Source organism: Fusarium fujikuroi, chromosome FFUJ_chr01, assembly GCF_900079805.1.
Source record: "Fusarium fujikuroi IMI 58289 draft genome, chromosome FFUJ_chr01".
NCBI classification, from domain to species: domain Eukaryota; kingdom Fungi; phylum Ascomycota; class Sordariomycetes; order Hypocreales; family Nectriaceae; genus Fusarium; species Fusarium fujikuroi.
In genome coordinates this window covers 4,389,065-4,407,035 of record NC_036622.1, presented here as the reverse complement: position 1 = coordinate 4,407,035, position 17,971 = coordinate 4,389,065, and the positions used below count along the sequence as shown (strand labels likewise).

Sequence of the window (17,971 nt, the reverse complement as noted above, 5' to 3'; positions counted from 1 at the left end):
AAAGGTGGATGATCCATTGTATGAGCAAAGGTAAGGCTGCGATATAGCAGTAGAAGCTTTAGATAAGATAGATATCCTAGCCAACTTAAGCAGAAAAAGCCAACTCTTTATTTCGCTTGGATGATCAGAGGCGGATCATCCAAGGCTCGACGGGGGCTGGACAAAGGCCCGAGATTGATTTGAGTGCTACGAGCTGCAGTCTTGACTCGAAGCAAGGCAGCAGATGCAAGATGAAGATCAGAGACCGGTCCGTATCAGAGATACCCCCACGTGCAACGCATAAGTCGCGTCTCAAGTCTTCGGGGTTTCTGGAAGCGAAGCTGGTTGGCGAGCGAATAGAAGAGGGTCTTCCATAACAAGTCATACACGAAGTCAGACTCAGACGCGGCAATCGTTGATAAAATGGAAAAGATTATGTGGAACACAAGTTGGCCAACACTTTTTTGTCACGTCCCTGAGGCCGGGGGAGCCAATCATGGAGTAGAGAGGACCGGGCGGGCACCCGGTGCGGTCAGGTCCGTCCAGGTCCGTATGATCCGGGGTGTGAGTCTGTGTGTGAGTGAGCGAGTGTCTGTCTGTCTGTGGGTGTGACATGAAGCCAGTGACATTGACATTGACAATGGCAGTGGCAAAGTTCTATCATGTCAACATCTCGAGATTTGTAACGCGACGCGACGACCGTATGACGATGATGTGCTAATTTGTTAGCATTTGACGGTGACAAAGGAACACAAGAGAACGAAGAAGAGGGTGGGAGCGGGATAGCGGGACCTAGTTTCGCACTAGACTACAGCATGTCCATCAGCCAGCGGAGTTTGGGTGCAGTCGGCGATACGGAAGGGAACGAAGCAGGGGATACGCCCCGGGGGTGGATGATAAGTCTCTGTCTCTGTCTCTTGTCTCTGTTGGTATGTAACTATGTATCAACACTAGGAGTAGCACATCATTTGAGATGAGACGGCAGATCAAGGCCGCGAGTTTCCATGGGATCGTGAAAGCATAAAGAGGAGGGTTCCCTCGCTCGAAATGAGAATGAATTTCCTTTCTGTTCTCTAACCAAAACAACAAAAGCCTCGATTCTCTCTTGTTCCTTTCGATCCAGCAGCTGTCTCGCCCACCTCAGCTACAACAACTATATCTCTACTATCAACAACAGCAACAACAGCACAACTCTCTACAAACTTCACAATGGCTGCTCTTCCTCCTCAAAAGTTCCTCCCTCTCACCCCGGCTCCCAAGTCTTCTTTCCTCTCTCTCGCCCCGGCCACTTCTCCCTCATACCCTCAGAAGCCCGCTGTCCGCTCTCACACTCGTCCCTCTCCTCCTCGACGAGCCTCGACTGAGTCGTCGGCCAGCTCCAGCTCCAGCTCCAACAACAGCTACCGCATCCTCAAGCTTGGACCTGTTCACTACGGCGAGCATGCCGATGAGCACAAGACCGACTTTCATGATGTTATCCTTCACTAAAAGAGAGTCATGGTGACCTTTGTGTGAATGGCGTGCTTTTTGTGAGAAAGGTGTGAAATTATGACAGCGCAAGCGATGATGATTTTTCTATTCATTTCAAATTTCTATGAATATGACACAACCAAACAAAACTTACGGGATACCACTTTGATTTGACAATTTTGGATCGAAGAACGAAATTGAAAAAAAAAAAAAACAAAGGCTAAAAGACAAAAAAAAACAAAAAAGGTCCCTCCAACTGTGGACAAAGATGGGGGGTGGGCATCTTCCTTCACCTTCGGTTGAATGGAACAAGAGAACGGAATCAAATCAAATCATACGGGATTAGGATTGAGGTGGGCGGCTTTGGTCTGGATCCTGTGAAAGCAAGAGTCTTGAAAGGCTGGATAGGAAAATTGAAGCGAGGTTTATGCTGTTTTGCATTTCCTTATTATTATTATCTATCATATTCTCTCTCTCATTATCTGACGAGAAAAGAAAGGGAAAAAAAAAGAATGGAATTGAACGTGGGGAGGACTTTACTGTCACTATTCCCTAGGATCTTGGCCTACAGTAGCAGTAGCACTATTGATAGCGGCAAATCATGATTCCAGTCCTTTCCGGATGAAGCAAAGAGTGTCGAATCTGCAACCAGAAGGGTTCCTGAGTGACGATGATCATACAGATAGCGAGCGATAGCCCATGGGCATTTCGGCATTGAGACCGTGTGCCATGGGATAGAAATGCGGTATGGGCGGTAGGTAATAACTAATACAGTAAGCCAATGTGAGATTGACAGGCAGATTTGTAAGGCTGTCCTGTCCTATCCTATCCTATCAGTTAGCGTAGTTGCAACACGGGTCTCTTTCAGTCAATCATTGATCTTCGGTCTTATTATTTGGCATAGATAGATAGCAAAATGTGGGCAATTGACGTGAATCAATGAGTTGTCTTTTCACTTCCTGTCCATCCATACACACACACACACATTCAATGTCTGCCTGCACACCCATAGACTCAGCCTTTCCAGAAAATACCGGCATTTTTGATTCTAGACCGATCATGTGCAAACGCACAGAAAAGATGGTCTAACTACTAAGTTAGTCCAGGTAGCGTAGCATTACCGCGCCGCCTCTCGCATTGCATTGCATTACATCCATAGAAACCGGCCCAAAAGGAAAAAAAAGAAAAAAGAGAACGTGCCATGAATAGCCGGAGCCTGCCGCCCGCGCAGACTTGCTATATCCGACTGCTATTTAATAACCATGATCTGTTTATACACGACCCAATCAGATCCTCATGGGGTTTTTTGTCCAGGCTCTCGGTAGACTCAGGGCCCGGGGTAACAGTTTCGGGAGGTGACCGAGAAACCTGCATGACGTCCACTGAATTTTTCACATTTTCACATCTTTTCCTTGTTTGTTTATTTTGTCGGTATTTCCTGTCAAGATCCCACTGTTTTACAAATATGCACAGCATGGGGGTGAAAAGTATCACCAGCCATTCTGAGTTTAGGTAGTCAAGCGGCTACACAGCATTATTTGCGTCAGAGATAAGAATAGGCAAAACGAAGGTGGATGTTTCTCCTAAAAGTATCCGATCTGAAAACCATAAATGTGTCAGCTTATTATCCCATAAAACACCACGAAGCGTGGGTGGTGATAGAAAAAGGGACCCCCAAACTAGACTTCATTCATCCTCAACGCTTGGGCCAATTGCGGGGGAAGCGGCTGGTCTGTCACAAAGTCAATTGGTAGTAGTATCATGAGACACGGAAATACGTCATTCCTCATCTTTAAAGCTCGTTGCGCGTGACCTGCTTTGCTATCGGAAGCTGACGGTGATCCCCTCGGTGTTCCGACGGGGATATCGAGGCGTGTACAACAATTATAGTTGCTACGGTTGGTTAGGAACGAACTGTTTCAGAGATTGTACCGTGCTCGTGTGCGGAGGCGCATTTGAGACATTGAGGTATGAATAAGATTGCGTTTACAGCGAGGCTACACCAGGAGAAAGGTTAAACAGCATCGCCAAGACGGCACACAAAGATGCTCATGCTGATCACTTTTAATTCTGCCTGCCCCGAGGTCCAAGCATATTACGCTATAGATCTCGTGACGGGCTTATAAGTTTACTCAATTTAAGCGTAACCTTTAGTCTCTGAATCCCTGACACTCATTAATACACTTACTTGGGATAGATAACATGGGCGATAATTGTTAGCTTGTCAACTCCTTTGTCGCTCGTAGATATGCACCCTTCAGCATGATGATCTATCTGAGAATCCTTCACATGTTGACCAATTGCTAGGACTAACCATCTCGTACACCCTCTTCTTCATCTCATACAAAGCCACTGCGCATCTCGGCTTCTGTGCCGTCTCTGACCGTCCATGATCCGCCACGTACAGCACAACACACACCCTCAGCTTTCATTCATGTACCACAAGCGTCAGATGCTGAAAAGATCATCCTCATGCTATTCAATTGCCTTGCCTGTGCAATTCACCACTTCTTCTCAGTGCCAATGACCGTAATCTCCTTTCTATCCGGATCTACCACCCTGATTATCTCCCGCCAATCAATCTCCACCCTCTCCCTCTCCCGTCCCGGGTCTCCACTCTCCGCTCCGCATTCTCCGGCATGGAACCGGCACCACGTCTTCGCATGCCGCGCGTCTACCCATAACCGCGCTGACAGTAAGTATGGATCTGCCAGGACACGCAGCAAGCCCTCCAGAGGTGGTCGTGCAAACATGTCCAGGTCTTTTCCCGGCTTGGCAGGGCGGAAATGGACCGGAGTCCTCGGCTCGATGGGCGTGCGCACCCAGACCGCGAGGTAGTCCATTCTTCCTTGCACAGCTAGCTCCGTGAGTAGTGGTATAATATCTGTCCCTATCCATCCCCTCAAGCGATCAATTCGTACTTCCAGTCTTGCTATTCTGCGTAGAGCACCTCGTGTTGTGAGCAGCGTAGCTCGGCCGGGAAGCCTGTCGTCGGCTCCGCGCGGAGCCCTCTGTAATTCCCTGCGGATGTGTTGTGCATGGGGCCCTGATGCGTCCAGTAAGAACTCGTTTCCTGCGTACAGCAGCGGAGTGGCGATTGTGTGTAGCGCTGGGTGAGAGAGGAGAATGGGCAGCGGGTCGACGGTTGACTTAGTGCACGGGCAGAGACATATGGGCGTAGCAGATGTGACAAGTGGCTTCAGGATGATGCTGAGTATATCCACGGGGAGGTCGAGGAGGTCGAGGCCGTTGACCTCTGAGGTTATCATGACGGCGGCGGTCCCTATGGTGACGACTCTGGACACTGATCTGAGCGAGATATCCCTGGTTCGTCCTCTGACTGTGGCATTCTACTATCCAGACCCTAGATGCCTACGGCCCAATGTATCCGGGTTGAGTGACGCTGCAGCCTTCTTGCGAAACATGTCGTTTGAATAGGATTGTGTTGTGAGGTTCAGGTTGAGCAGCCAGTGGCGGCTAAGCATGATATCCCCGCGGCCAATAAGCGGGGTCTCTAGAGAGCTTCTAGAAGCAGTCCAATACAACAAGATAAGATTCTAGACTCAGATCAAGATCGCCGCTGTACGTATATGGATGGATATAAAGCGGTTATTTCGACATGAGATTGGTAAGATAGAGTTGTTGATATGAATACGATTGCCGATTATTGCAAACTGTTGATCCATATATACACTAGGGGAAGGGGAAAAAAAACTCACCACCTCGATCCTAAATGATAAAAAGACTTGGGTAACTTAGCCTAAGTTTAGGATCAGTTTAGGATAAATTTAGGATACATTTTGCTGAGTTTATTTTAGTATCTCATTGGTATATGGGCAACCTTAGAAGGTCCATTTTGCGCCTTGAGATTCATTATCTGGTCATCATTGCCTGCACACTCTCACCTTTCCAGTCCATTTTCCCACTGGCATTCCTTTACCAAAAGCCTATTTACATTCAACATTGAACCTATGGTCCAAGCATGTATAGCACATGTCTATTACATTGGTACCTAACTAAGCAACCTCTTTTTCGCATCGCATCCCTAGACTGAGTGATGAAAACGCCGTGAAATATTGCAGCTTCGATATACAGCGGAGAGAGCCAGAAGAATTCTAGAAAAACCTAACGCTGAAGGGACATTGATGTGTCTACCATTGCTTGGTCCTCTTACCTCTCTTTGTTAAAACACCCCCTTAGCACATGCCTCCCAAGTGTGATCCACGTCCTTGTGTTTTGCCTCAAGCTTTCTGTTGCAATCAGAGAGCTTCTCGATTTCTTCATCTCGACGCTTGATCTGATCTTCCAGTTGCCGAACATACGACTGCAGATCGTGCTCCTTTTCAGCCGCATCCTTGAGGCTTGTCTTGAGACCTTCGACACGATTGAAGAGTCTTTTGAAGTCTTTGCCTCCATCTTTGAACCTCCGATGACATCGACGCTCCAGCTTCTTGATTTGCGCGTCTTGTTGTTTGATGACTTCGTCTTTTTCGCCGATAAGTTGGTCCCGTGCCTTGATTTTCCTTTTGAGATAAGAAACTCTGCCGTGTTCCGGGCCCTCCTGCACATTGGAAGGCTCTGGGATGTCACTGTTGGACAAGGCGATAGTTCGGTCAGCCTTGTGCTTTTTTGTGGCCCTGTCGAAAATATCGCCTGAATTAGACTTGCGCTTGTTATCCTCTTTGTTGTTTCCTTTAGGATTTCCATCGCCAGAATCCGAGAGAGGGTAATCGTCCCCCGGCATAAACTTTCCATCATATTTGAGGAATGCCTCCTCCTCTGAGACGTTTTTGGGGAAGAAAGGTCGTGTACCAGGGAAATTCTGCCCCCAAAGCCGTGACATTTCGTCTGCGATGCCAAGGACGAGCAGGTGGGATGGCCAAGTAGCCGCCACAACCAACCAGGCTGAGAAGTTCAGAGATGTTGAGCGTCCTTGGCCTGACAGCATGCAATAGAGTCTTGATTTGCTAAGGTTGCGTGGGCTGTCTACCCATTTCTCATGCCTGAGAAACCTGGTGACCTTAAGCTGAATCGCCTTGGGCATGTCGAGACGCATCTGGCTGTAGTTGTCAAGGACACTCTGGACCCGAGATCGAGCCATTGACGGGTCTTGACATTCTCTGATCTTGTCATGAAACTCTCCCATACTTGGAAAGTAGGGGTCGAGATCAAACTGACCTCTCTTGGTGTCAGCCATCTTGATGAATGCTATTCGATTGTCAGTATATAGAAGGAAGGGCAAATTATCTCTGAACACAAGGGAAGAGTAAGAGATAGGTTATGCAAGAGGAACATGACAGTGCATTTTGGATCTATTGAGAGGATTGCCAAAAAGCCAGAAAAGAAAGACAAGATAGACAGTACATACCGGATTCTGGCTCTGCTGTTAGCGCTATGGGAGGAGGTGTGATAAACAGATTTGAGCAGTGTTTGATGGTAACAAGAATGGGAGAAAGGAAATCACTCTGATATGAACTTGGATCTCAGGTATAAGAGTAGTCTTGCCATTGTGATTATGTGGCGTTTGCTTTACAAATTATCCATTTCTCCCGGAACTACCGATTCTCTATCAACTTATCAAGTTGAGAGACAAATCACATACATCTCTCATTCCCAACCAGAGTTGCTAAAGCCAGATTTGAAAGCACACGGGTCAGTCCAGCTTTAGGGCAAGTGTCCGGACGGTCAGTGAATCAGTGGTCCGACAAAAGAGAGAGAGTAGTCCCAGTCATCAACTGAAGCAGAGCAAGACTCATCGACCCATGTGCGAAAGAAGTTCGCCAGCCTGGTAAGACTGCAGCAAAGTTCCAATTCAGGTGAAACCTTTTTCGGAGTTCTCACCAACAGGCCGCATAAGCCAATGTGATGAGAACGGGGATAGTTACAGATGGAGGTGGTCATGTCGTGGGCCGGCACGTCACGTCCCGTATAATGCGGATCGCGAAGGGGGGAACGGGAGGACAACGGCATTTACTGCAAGCGAGATGTGGAGGTTACATCTCCTGGAGATATTGACTGTTTGTACCATACGGGCCGGAGAGTTTTTTTTATTCTTTTGAGTCAGGCGGGTGTTGCTGTGTGACGATTTTCGGGATGCACGGAGTTTTTGGCAGTTGTACTGATACTGTACGACTACCAATAATAGAAAAGCAAAGATGAGAAAGGTCTCAGTTGCTGATTGCTAGAGTTTGAAGGGTAGTAAATACGACCTGTTACAATTGACAAGGATGAGTTCCTTCGCGAGGAGGGTAAAGCACTGCAGGTATCACGACCTGCATTTAGCCCTTGTGTCATCAATCGTACAGAAAAAGAATTGACACGCAAGCTCATAAGAGATTTCAATTATCGAGAGATTACTCTTTGCGACAATTGATATGAGTGCTGTGTGTTTATGAGTTGGTTTTACTCAAAGACTCGCTCACCCCAGCATCGAGAAAGGATGGAAACCAAGTCACATGATCAGTGACGTCTGCACGCACAGCTGCTCGTCTCAACTCCACCCAACCCAACGCCAACAGGGCAGGGCCAGGGGTGTTTAATAACTGATCGAATTGCCCAGGTGCTAAAGCTTGGTCGGCCGGAAGTGGAAGAAAAAGAGAAGACGCCATCTCTATACTAATAAACCGATCCAGAAGGACACAGAAAGGAATAGTTTACTGCTCACCGACTGAATACACCAACTATCGAACCAACTAAAATCTACATGAATCGGACTCAGCTTTGCACTAGTCTACTAGGCCAGGGAGAGGGCTGAGACTACCTACCTTAGTCTGGTACATACATGCAGATAGGTTTTGGGCGCTTAAAATGTCTACGTGGTGACAGATTCTCCCAGTGAGAGATGTCCCCGAACTCTGCCTTGCCTTGATTGTTACTAGAAGGAACAGAAGGATCATATCCAATTGGACTAGGTCCCTGATGCACGGCTCACGATGCCGTTGGTAGCATCTATACAAGAGGCTGACTTACACGGGCATTCCTTTCTGTATAGACCCATAGCTTAGACCTCGAGAGGCGGTGACATCAAACCTCGTGCACAGTCCTGATAGACGCCCACGAGGCGTTTTCATCTCTTCAGAACCCACAATGAGGCTGTAGAACAAAATATATTCGAAACATATTCCTTTGTTGCATCATTGATGGGTTGGTTGTGGCTTTCTCTAGGGCCGTTGTTATGGCCGTGGCGTAGCGTGGCGTAAGGGGTCGCAGATTGGGCCAGAGGATCAGTGTGACGGTTGGTGGGGGGAAACTTAAACCGACGACTTCAACCCTGACTTCCATTGGAACATGTATGTAGGAATAAAATGTATAATATCATGCGAGAAATAAGATCGAGAACAAGACAGGTCACCATTTGTCCACCAAGTAGAAGCAAAAGTTAAGGCTATTAGCGAGGATACCCCAGTTCTTCGAAATCTCGCCTAAGGACAGTGGAGACATGAGATCCTGGTCATTTCTCTCTATTCACACGCCCCCAATCACACTCCTTTCCAACTCAATCAAGCAAGGGGGGCACCTAACCCATGCATGTCAAAACGGTTTGTGAGATAAAGTAAAGATGCAATTCAAACTATCAAGGAAAGTAGATAGGTAAGTGTAGAAGTAGAAGAATAAGAACAAGAACAAGAACAGGACCAAAATAACCACAATGATGCCTTCTGAAATCCGGAAATGACTGTATCACCCCCTCATCTGTGCTGTTCTGGGAGTCCGAGTTTGTTGCCAAACAACTCCAGGGATACCACGGTCCATCTATGGATTCAGAAACAAATCCAAAAAAGGTATAAGAAATCCCCTCCGTGATCACCATGCGTTTCCACCTTGCGCGGGGCAGTCAAAGCTAGCTTTTACAGATCTAAGAATCTGTTCATAGCTTTTCTCCCTTTCTTCGAGGGTATCGAGGATCGCTATACGTGACACTCGTTAGCTGCACTGCAGCGTAGAGGCTCGCTTTCAAAGGGAAACTCAGATACCAACCTACTAGGTCGCCCGAGGAGGGTTAGGGCACTGAGGACGTCCACAGTAGCCCTCCCACGTCGTCGAGCCCTGATCGGTGATGTTGCTCGTGCAGCGGCAGGAGGTGCCGGGCTGAGGATCAAGGTTAGAAACAGTGCAGCCACACTGAGTCCAGTGCTGGGTAGTTCTCCAGTAGCACATGGTTGCTGATGGTTTTTAAGTTGAAACCTCGAAGAGTATGCAAGAGAGCTTTTGTCTGTTGTTGAAGCCAAAGACGATGTCTTGGGGCTTCAATATATAGCAGCAAACTGGCGTTGTGCGAGGATTGGTTTGTTTGACAGCCGGAGCTAGTTGACTCAACAGATGACAGGCAGTTCACAGCCGTGATCCGAGAAGTTTGTGTGAGTATTTGGTCACACTTGTCCCGACGGGTGTGGTTTTGTGTATCTGATGGAAAGAGGCTTGCTGCCGTGGTAGACTATGGAGGATTGGCACCAAAATATGGCTGAGGATTGGGGTTTAAGCTGAAGGACAACGAGACTTCGAAAGGAAGAGATCTTCAGAGTGATGATATGGGATATTGAGTGTAGAACAGTGGTTTGAAGTGCTGCTGAGTCTGAGCTGTGAAGTTTCGATTGAGGCAGATGTCCTTGGCCCTTATATAGCTGGTGACACGGTCCCGAGGGTTTGGAAACGATTATGACTGAGCGAGGCAGTTTACTGTCCATGACACTATGTGTATAGGTGTCTTGGAGATTCCACAATGTGAAAGTCGAAATAACCCTCAAAACGAGAGCAAGGAAGACGGATTGTTGGTCCTGTTTGCACTTCCCAGGTGTTGAAAGACCAGGAGCTAGGTTGCTTAGATAGGATGGTTGGTTAGCTACCTAGTCAGTTGGCTCTGGGCCGGCCAGGGGGTGAGGCTTGGAGGGGGTGTGTGTTGGTGCGCAAAATGTACTGCCAGGCACTCCTCTTTCTTCTCGGCCCTCTGTCCCCGCAAACACCACAGAAAAGAGGCGAGGGGAATTCTGGAAAAGGAGACAATCAGCTTGTAAACTGAGATATAACCTCCGAGCCCCAAATCAGGTCGCTTGTGTGCCGCAACACCACGCTCTGTTAGCAGGCTGGTCCAAGGGTTGACTTACGTCAAGGCACATCAGTCCACAAGGGAGTTTTGGGCAGACCAACAGCATTAGACTCCGATACAGGTCTGAGAGCCCTCATAGAATTCCACGCGGTGTGACTGTGAAGGAGATTGTGCGAGCATGTTGGCTTCAATGGGGCCCTTTGTAGAATGGGTCAATGTGCATCCACACTCTGCGGACATGTTCTTCTGCATTGAGGGGAACCACCATCATGCATCTCAAATTCGTCGTCAACATCATGGACGCAGTCAGAGGGGCCAGCAGTTGCGATTTATTTATGTAGTTGGATACGGTTTGCTTGATGCTCGATTGCCTGCCGTGAGCGGTGGCCAGCTGCCACACGTTGCAGCCTGTGAACACTCACTAGTTTAGTTTGGTAATGGCATCGTACAAACTTTTATCGAGGAGCAGTACAGGTCGGACAACATGATGAACTACTGTCGCGTAGTCCAATTTCTTGAAGTGCTGCAAAAACTGATGTTGAACGTTTCCTGCATCCGTCATCGAAGGCATGCGTCAAAGATCTAAGCTCCCTTGCAAGCTGATGGCTTGCTCAATGAGCGGGAATGCTCGTCCCGAGTTCCCACTAGTAAAGCTGCAGGCCTGACGTTCAGATGACAGCCTGTACCCATGCTACCACCCCATTACTCGAAACCCTTCAGAAAACTGAAGCTGAGCCTGGCCAGAGAGTATGTCGCTGGCAATTGGTTTGTTTCAGCAAACAAGTAAGACGGCTTTGCCGAAGTCGCCGTTTTTTGCAGCTACCACATGGACGTGACAGCTCTGTACCTGCCGCCCTCCTCTTATTGCCTCTCCCACTGTCGACTTAAATTGCGACCAACAGATACCGGCTTGTGTCATGACGCCACAGAAATTGGTATTTTCCATGAATGCGGACCCCTGAACGTTCTTTCGATCTCCCAGGTGACCTACCAACTTGTTCTTCGGCACATCTTGAGGAAAATTTCTTCCTTCGTGTGTCTGTTGGCCTGGGTTCTGCTATTGTTCCTTGTCCCTTGGCTAAGCTAAGACGTGAGAGGCGTTAGACGCCTTGTGGAGCTAGCGGATGTTGCACATGATCCGCGAAGAGACCATTAATCCCTATGTAGATGAGGTAGACGGCGGGATGTAGGGTCGTTCTGGGGTTGTCAAAGGTCAAAGGGTCAGGCACTAGCTGTGTTTGAGAACGAACAAAGAAAGACTGTAGAACCCTGTCAGCCACCAAGGTTTGTATGTATCAACACCATTAGGGAGATGCATATAGTACATGATAGCGGCCTATGTGAGTGGGATTATACATATCGCGCTTGTATCAACGGGTCAAACTCTAGTTGCCGAGTTTGACGCGGCGGATGGAAGTAACGTTGTTGCTTTGAGCAATTCACCTCGTCAAGGTGACCTGTTCGGAGTGATGTCCAGGTGGATATGCGGGCCAGATCATGCGCGCGGGCCGCCGAAGGCACACCATGAGAATACGCGCGACAAGCCAACAACACATGTAGATGCCAAGGGCAGCAGACGTCGGCTGTTCCTGATACTGGAAGTATGTTCAGCGATCACCGAGGAAAGTATGAAGAATGTAGCCAACCGTGTATCCACATCTCGTAAAGACGGGGATGATTCCTGATTGTGCGTCATGTCTCTTTGTTCTATACTCCACAAATGGTATTATCTGCGCCTCGTTCTCGACTATCAGGTCGTGCATACGGAAACGAACGACATGGGAGTCTGGGATAGCCTCACACAATTCCGCGCTGCTGCATGACTCGATGCACGAAGGGAGAGGTTTGTCACACATGGTTGTGCTTGACCATTCCCTTCTCGATGATGAGAAGTGTGACAAAGCTGTAGTTTGTGCGTTCCACTATCCCAAAGTGCCCCATGTTGTGCCGTGCCATATCATGCCATATTCAAGTTAATATATGCCGGTTTGTCCATTCCGGGTCCTGGGATCTTCATCAGAAAAGTTGTGTGGGTGTGAAACTATACGTCGAGTGATGATGCCGAAGCGGGCCAATATCGACATGGAAGTCAAGGGAGACTTTGATTTGGATGCTGTCTGTTGGTGAAGTGGAAATACAACTGCCGTCGTAGGCTGAATGATGATCTGAAGTATAATTCGTGTACCTTGCAGTATCTGAACTCCTTCCTTACAGTGCTGACCTACCACGTCTGGCATCCTTCTGTACATACTAAAGCAGGTCCGATGGCTTCAACTAGAAGAACTCTTTCCTACTACAAAGTATTGCTGGGCTCTGATTGGACTGAGCTTGATCAGGGAAGCGATTACCCCTGTCATGGGGCGCTTGGAGTTGTTGCTTCGACAGAAATCCTAGATGGAATTGACACTGTACCCGCGGCCATTATGCACGCTATATACACAGTATAAATAGGCGGCCGCACATCCCCCCTGTCTGTTCTCCAGGTGGGGGCCGATAAACCCCTGCGCCTTCCTGCAGCTTAGGTTGGGTGTGATGGCGCGCGGCTGTACCTGACCTTGTCTTCACATCAACTCAAAGCGCCTCAACCCATCACAGCAAACCTCGAGCCGATGAGTCGATGATTTGACTCGAGCGGCGTCTTTCTGGCGCGGTTGTTGGTAAATCGACAACTTCACCCTCGGCTGGCCCACCCTGTACGAGACAAACTCCGCTGCGGCTGCGCCTACTACTACCTCTTGCGCCTGCATCTGCGTCTGTGTCTGCGTCTGTGTCTGCGTCTGCGTCTACACCTGCAACCCCCTTGCCGATGCTGTCTTCAAAGGCCTAAGTTGTGTTGGTTCGGGTCGTTTTGCGCATGCTATTTCACGAACCTTGCGTCTCTTCTTGGTACTTTTCATTCCGGATGACCTCCCGGAGCTCAGAAGCAAGTGGGCAGCAGGCAACACACTAGATCAGCATGCAACAGAGTCTCATCGTCACACTCTTTACGGCCCTTGGCGTGAGTTCCTCCGATCTTTTCCTAGGAGCAATACTGTCACGCTCTTCGCACTCTGACCGCTTACATCTTGGTGTCGTCAGACCCTTGAACCCCGAAGAGCCGAGGGTGTTGGTGTGTCTGGTATCATCTGCGGCCCTAGGATCTTCCCGTGGGCGACCTCTGATGCGGCCTGATTCCTTCGACGGCCCCCAAGGCTTGTAGAGCTTGAGAAACTTCGATAGGCATATTTGTACAAACTATTTGCTTAGTCTCGGTCGGCTACGGTCCGACTTGAGGTGACGACACGCAACCACTATCATGCATCTGTGTCTGCTCCTTTGAGACCCCGTAAAAGCACCCTGGCACATGGCGTATGAGTCAAGTGATTGATACTGCATTCTACCTGCATTACACCTTCCAAGCTTGACGTCTCCCAGACGAGTGTAGTCGAGCTGCAGCCTTGATTACGATCGCCCAACAACAACCTCATCGTCTCACGATACATACCCAACAAGTTACATGCAAAGTGGCCCCGTGACTGGTTCAGTTCACTAAAACACCCTCAATCGAGATGTAGCCGATGCAGAAGTAAGTACTCTAGCTCCAACATCCCTAATTCTCTCACGTCTCGACTTACTTCAAGGCATGGGGCATGGGACATGGGGCACGGGACGGCACGGATAAGACTAGCTCTAGCTGTCCTCGTTCACAAAAGCTCGTCACACATTACCCTTGTTTGAAGTGTTGGTCTGGCACGTTTCTTGGTACAAAGAAATTATCGTCATGCATGTATTGATAATCACTTCTTGTGATAACTGCCTAGCAGGGGCGGCACCCACCTTCCCAAGAGTAGTACTAGGTCACCATATCAAGTCAGGAGAACTCCGAAGTAACTAGATACGAGTTGCATATTCTAGTGGGCCGTGCCGTGAGTACGGATGACCCAAGCCGTCAAGAAGCTGTCCGTCTTCCGAAAGTGACGGTGTGGGTGTTAGTGAGCCAGAGTTGCTGCATCGCAACTAGTCTAGTCACCAACAAGAGCTTCGGTTTGCGTCGAAAACTAGTTCGGGTCACGCGAAGTGCTTCCGAGCAATTATAAGTTCCCTGCATGCTGTGGCCGTGGTGACACCGGCTAATGGACTCTGGGCTGACTGACTGCGGTTCAAACAAAGAGATATGGTCAAGAGCGCGCAAGAGCGCGTCTGCGCCTAGCAAGTGACGTTGATTAGGCAATGACAAAGCGACTTTAAATCCATACCAAGTTCCTGGTTCTTCAGGGGTGGTAGGGTTTAGCGACAGGCTGCAACGGCGGCGCTTAGGAGTTGTCCTCATTGGTCAACCAACACTTATGCTCCAACCCTGGTCACAACCCCAAAGACCTCACGCTCTGTGCAGGTTGGAATACAAAAAGAGAGCGAGGGCAGATGATTTTGAGAAAAGCTAGAGCTGAACATTAGATATTGACCTTACAGGGTATAAATGCGGTTTATCAGTGATAATTCGTAGCATTATCATGAGCATTCAGACTTTGTGATGAACCCCAGCTGTCGAAAGGCTGAGTGTTAGTTAGAATCTCTTATTCCACCACAAGATCACGGAATTACGTTTACTTTAGTATTACCTTCCGACTTGGTAACACAGCGATCACTGAATTCCGCTACTTTCCATCTACAGGCGGTTCTCTCGAGCCTCATCATATGAGGCAACGATCAACAAGAAACAGACCAAGCACAGAGCCAACACATCCTTGACCGGAAGTTTCTTCTTTCATAGGCAAGAGAGAACTGCGCGGTGATTGGATAATGTACTTTTTACAAATGGGTATTTACCATCTAGCTGAGGGCTTCTCCTCTTATCATGACTCCTTGAACGAGTGACTTGTAAGCGGGATGTGGGCGAAACCTAATCAGGCATGATATAAAGCTCGGCATGTTTCTTTACATCTAATACCTAACCAACTGGCCAATAAAGTGCGCTGCATGATCGTATTTATCCGTCCCGGGCGGATGGGGTCTGGTTCATTGGCTATGCAATGGCTTGTGTTGTTGGTTGTGTATGGAGTGGAGTGGGACATGATGAAAAGAGAAAGAAAGTGGCAGAAGTATGGAAGATGATCATCAAGACTCCGTTCTCGGTAGACCCCGCGGCATTTATTTCTCACTCGATCAACCTCACTTCTGAACCCGCCCTCGCTAGGGCATTGTTGAGACCACCAACACCTTTTCTATGTGCCAAATGAGGCTATAATGATGGTCAGCTCATAGGTCTCCGAGCATCAAACAGGGCACTGTGGTCGGTGTGAAAGAATACATGATCTGACACCGGGTAACGCTCTCTTTGATCGTTGACTTCATTGTTTAGGTCTATTACCTCGCAACAATTGTAGAAAGAGAAGTGGCATGGAAGGTCATGAGGGAACTCAATCCAGAAAACTTGGCATCAGAGGAGGATGTTGCAACAAATTTAGTAAAGAGTCCCCTAATTTTAGGGTAGAGTTGTCTAAATAAGAAAAGTATTTAGGATACAGGTTCCAAGTTTAGGCCAGAGTTACCTAAATATTTCTATCATTTAAGATTGAGGTACTAAGTTTTCTCACATCCCCTCAGTGTCCATCAGATCCATGACCAAGACAGCCGAACTCGAATGTGTCCTCGAATACTCTCATCGGTTTCAGTTTCACCACGGTATTAGGTCAAGCCACCATAAGGCCTCGATATAATCGGTTAAATAGTTGCAATGGAGGCCCCGTGGGATGCTGCTGCTGTGCATCTGAGTAGAACAGTGCCTTGTAGTGCTCCTTGCTACTGAACAAGCCGCCACCTGGCATGAGTCGTGACTGGCGCATGATGTCTTCGGAACGGCTGAACATTGGTGTACCACTAAGCATGAAGAGATGGTGGTACTTCAACGACTTAACGGCGTCGAAATATAACGACTGCTCGTTGCGATAATCGTGGGACTCGTCCAGGATGAGGACGGTGATGTTTCGATTGACCTGGCTGTAGTAGTTGGAATGTAGAACGGCATTCGGGCGCTCTACATTTCCTCTGTGGGTCATTTTAGCTGCAGAGTCCCCCGGCGCCACTCTCGTGTGACAGAAATACTCGAAGGTAAGACTCTCTTGGTATCGGCGCTTGAGGAAGATGACGATGCCGTAGTCCAAGAGACGACTTGTGTCGATCTTGGGATCGTCGAGTGATCCACGAAGGCCAATGCTCTTTTGTAAAATAAGTAACCGGGTGACCAAGACGGAGATGTTGACTTACTGGTTTGCAATGTCGCTTTATCTCGTCTACCCATTGGAGAACGCAACCAACCCGTGTGACGATTGCGTTAAACCCAGACCTTGTGGGCATGGCCCGCTTCACCTGAACGGCGACGACCAATGCCTAAGCCCATGGCATCGCAAAGGAAACTGCTCTTGAATGGCGACTTCGCGAGCCATACCAATTTGCCGGCTCTCGCCGTCTGCCAATGCTTGAGCTCTGTGTTGAGCTCATCGAAAATGTCGAGATATGAGTGGAAGTCAGTGTTGCCGAGATACTTCTATCACAACTAGCGTCAGTCACGGGTAATATGCAGAAGCATATAGGACCACAAGCTTACCAAGTGTTCCTTGTATTGCGAGGTAGACAAGAAATGGTAGAGGTCTGGCCTCCGACCAAGATGTGACGTTGGATCAATTCGTCACTGGGTGCCTGTACAGGAGGACGGTTATGTTGTATGAATTCAGCGTCAGCGGGTTCGTCTCCCGCACCGATGATGGATAATCCACTGAGTAGGTGTTGCTCATTACGGTCGCAGTGGGCCTTGTGTGATACAGTGGAGGTGTCGCTTGACACAGCATCGGTGAGTTTCTGGAATGAGGCTTCAAATAGGGCATGCAAACTGCCATGAGATGTGTTGTTGTAGGCCATATTGGCCCTTGTTGTAGGCGACGATGAGAAGTGAGAGTGTGTGAAGATACAGGAGGAGGAAGAAGGTTGGAGGAGGAGGGGCTTTATATAGTAAGGTAGGTACCCAGAGCAAAGGCCGCTGCTGCCCTAGAGGACGATGAATCAGGTCACTCGCCTCAATTGTTGCCTGATACCCTGAGGGAAAAGAAATCACGATGATTCATAGAATAAAAGAGTCTGTTTAGAAACCTTGAGATGGGTGCTGCTGTGATTATGAGATTGGACATGACTGTATTTTTGAAAAGAAGATCACGCCCAAGAATTGATTCACAGTCAAGGCAAGAAAACTTAGGATGACTAATCTGAGCACCTCAATCAAACGATTAAGTCAAATGACCATAGTTTTAATGTAGATTAGTAGACTCTTGACTGGTTATCTTGGGCATCTGGACCTAGGGTCAGAGAGTCTCTGGCTCACTGAGGCTACCTGACTACCTATGAACTCGTTTCTTATATACCTTGTCTTCAACAGTCCATGACACTGGCGAATTCATCGGGTCCGTCTCAACTGTTCACTCGTCTCTACCAGGGTTTGATTGTGGCTCA

At 48.3% G+C, this 17,971-nt stretch overlaps 5 protein-coding genes; 1 reads left to right on the top strand and 4 right to left on the bottom strand.

The window, feature by feature from the left end:
* Positions 1–619: 619 nt before the first annotated feature.
* Positions 620–1,467, top strand: FFUJ_00737 (uncharacterized protein; the record flags this gene model as incomplete). XM_023571729.1 has 3 exons in its annotated part: positions 620–680; positions 709–908; positions 1,072–1,467. The coding sequence occupies 3 exons, from the start codon at positions 620–622 to the stop codon at positions 1,465–1,467; spliced, it is 657 nt and encodes a 218-aa protein (XP_023424767.1).
* Positions 1,468–3,950: 2,483 nt separating this feature from the next.
* Positions 3,951–4,718, bottom strand: FFUJ_00738 (uncharacterized protein; the record flags this gene model as incomplete). Its single annotated transcript, XM_023571718.1, has 1 exon — positions 3,951–4,718. The coding sequence occupies one exon, from the start codon at positions 4,716–4,718 to the stop codon at positions 3,951–3,953; it is 768 nt and encodes a 255-aa protein (XP_023424766.1).
* Positions 4,719–5,632: 914 nt separating this feature from the next.
* Positions 5,633–6,646, bottom strand: FFUJ_00739 (uncharacterized protein; the record flags this gene model as incomplete). XM_023571707.1 has 2 exons in its annotated part: positions 5,633–5,971; positions 6,017–6,646. 2 exons carry the CDS (start codon positions 6,644–6,646, stop codon positions 5,633–5,635), a joined length of 969 nt encoding a protein of 322 aa, XP_023424765.1.
* Positions 6,647–13,081: 6,435 nt separating this feature from the next.
* Positions 13,082–13,389, bottom strand: FFUJ_00740 (uncharacterized protein; the record flags this gene model as incomplete). XM_023571696.1 has 2 exons in its annotated part: positions 13,082–13,315; positions 13,363–13,389. 2 exons carry the CDS (start codon positions 13,387–13,389, stop codon positions 13,082–13,084), a joined length of 261 nt encoding a protein of 86 aa, XP_023424764.1.
* A 2,772-nt stretch (positions 13,390–16,161) lies between these two features.
* On the bottom strand, positions 16,162–17,386 carry FFUJ_00741 (uncharacterized protein; the record flags this gene model as incomplete). XM_023571685.1 has 5 exons in its annotated part: positions 16,162–16,516; positions 16,574–16,686; positions 16,736–16,858; positions 16,917–17,015; positions 17,174–17,386. The coding sequence occupies 5 exons, from the start codon at positions 17,384–17,386 to the stop codon at positions 16,162–16,164; spliced, it is 903 nt and encodes a 300-aa protein (XP_023424763.1).
* Between the last annotated feature and the right edge of the window lie 585 nt (positions 17,387–17,971).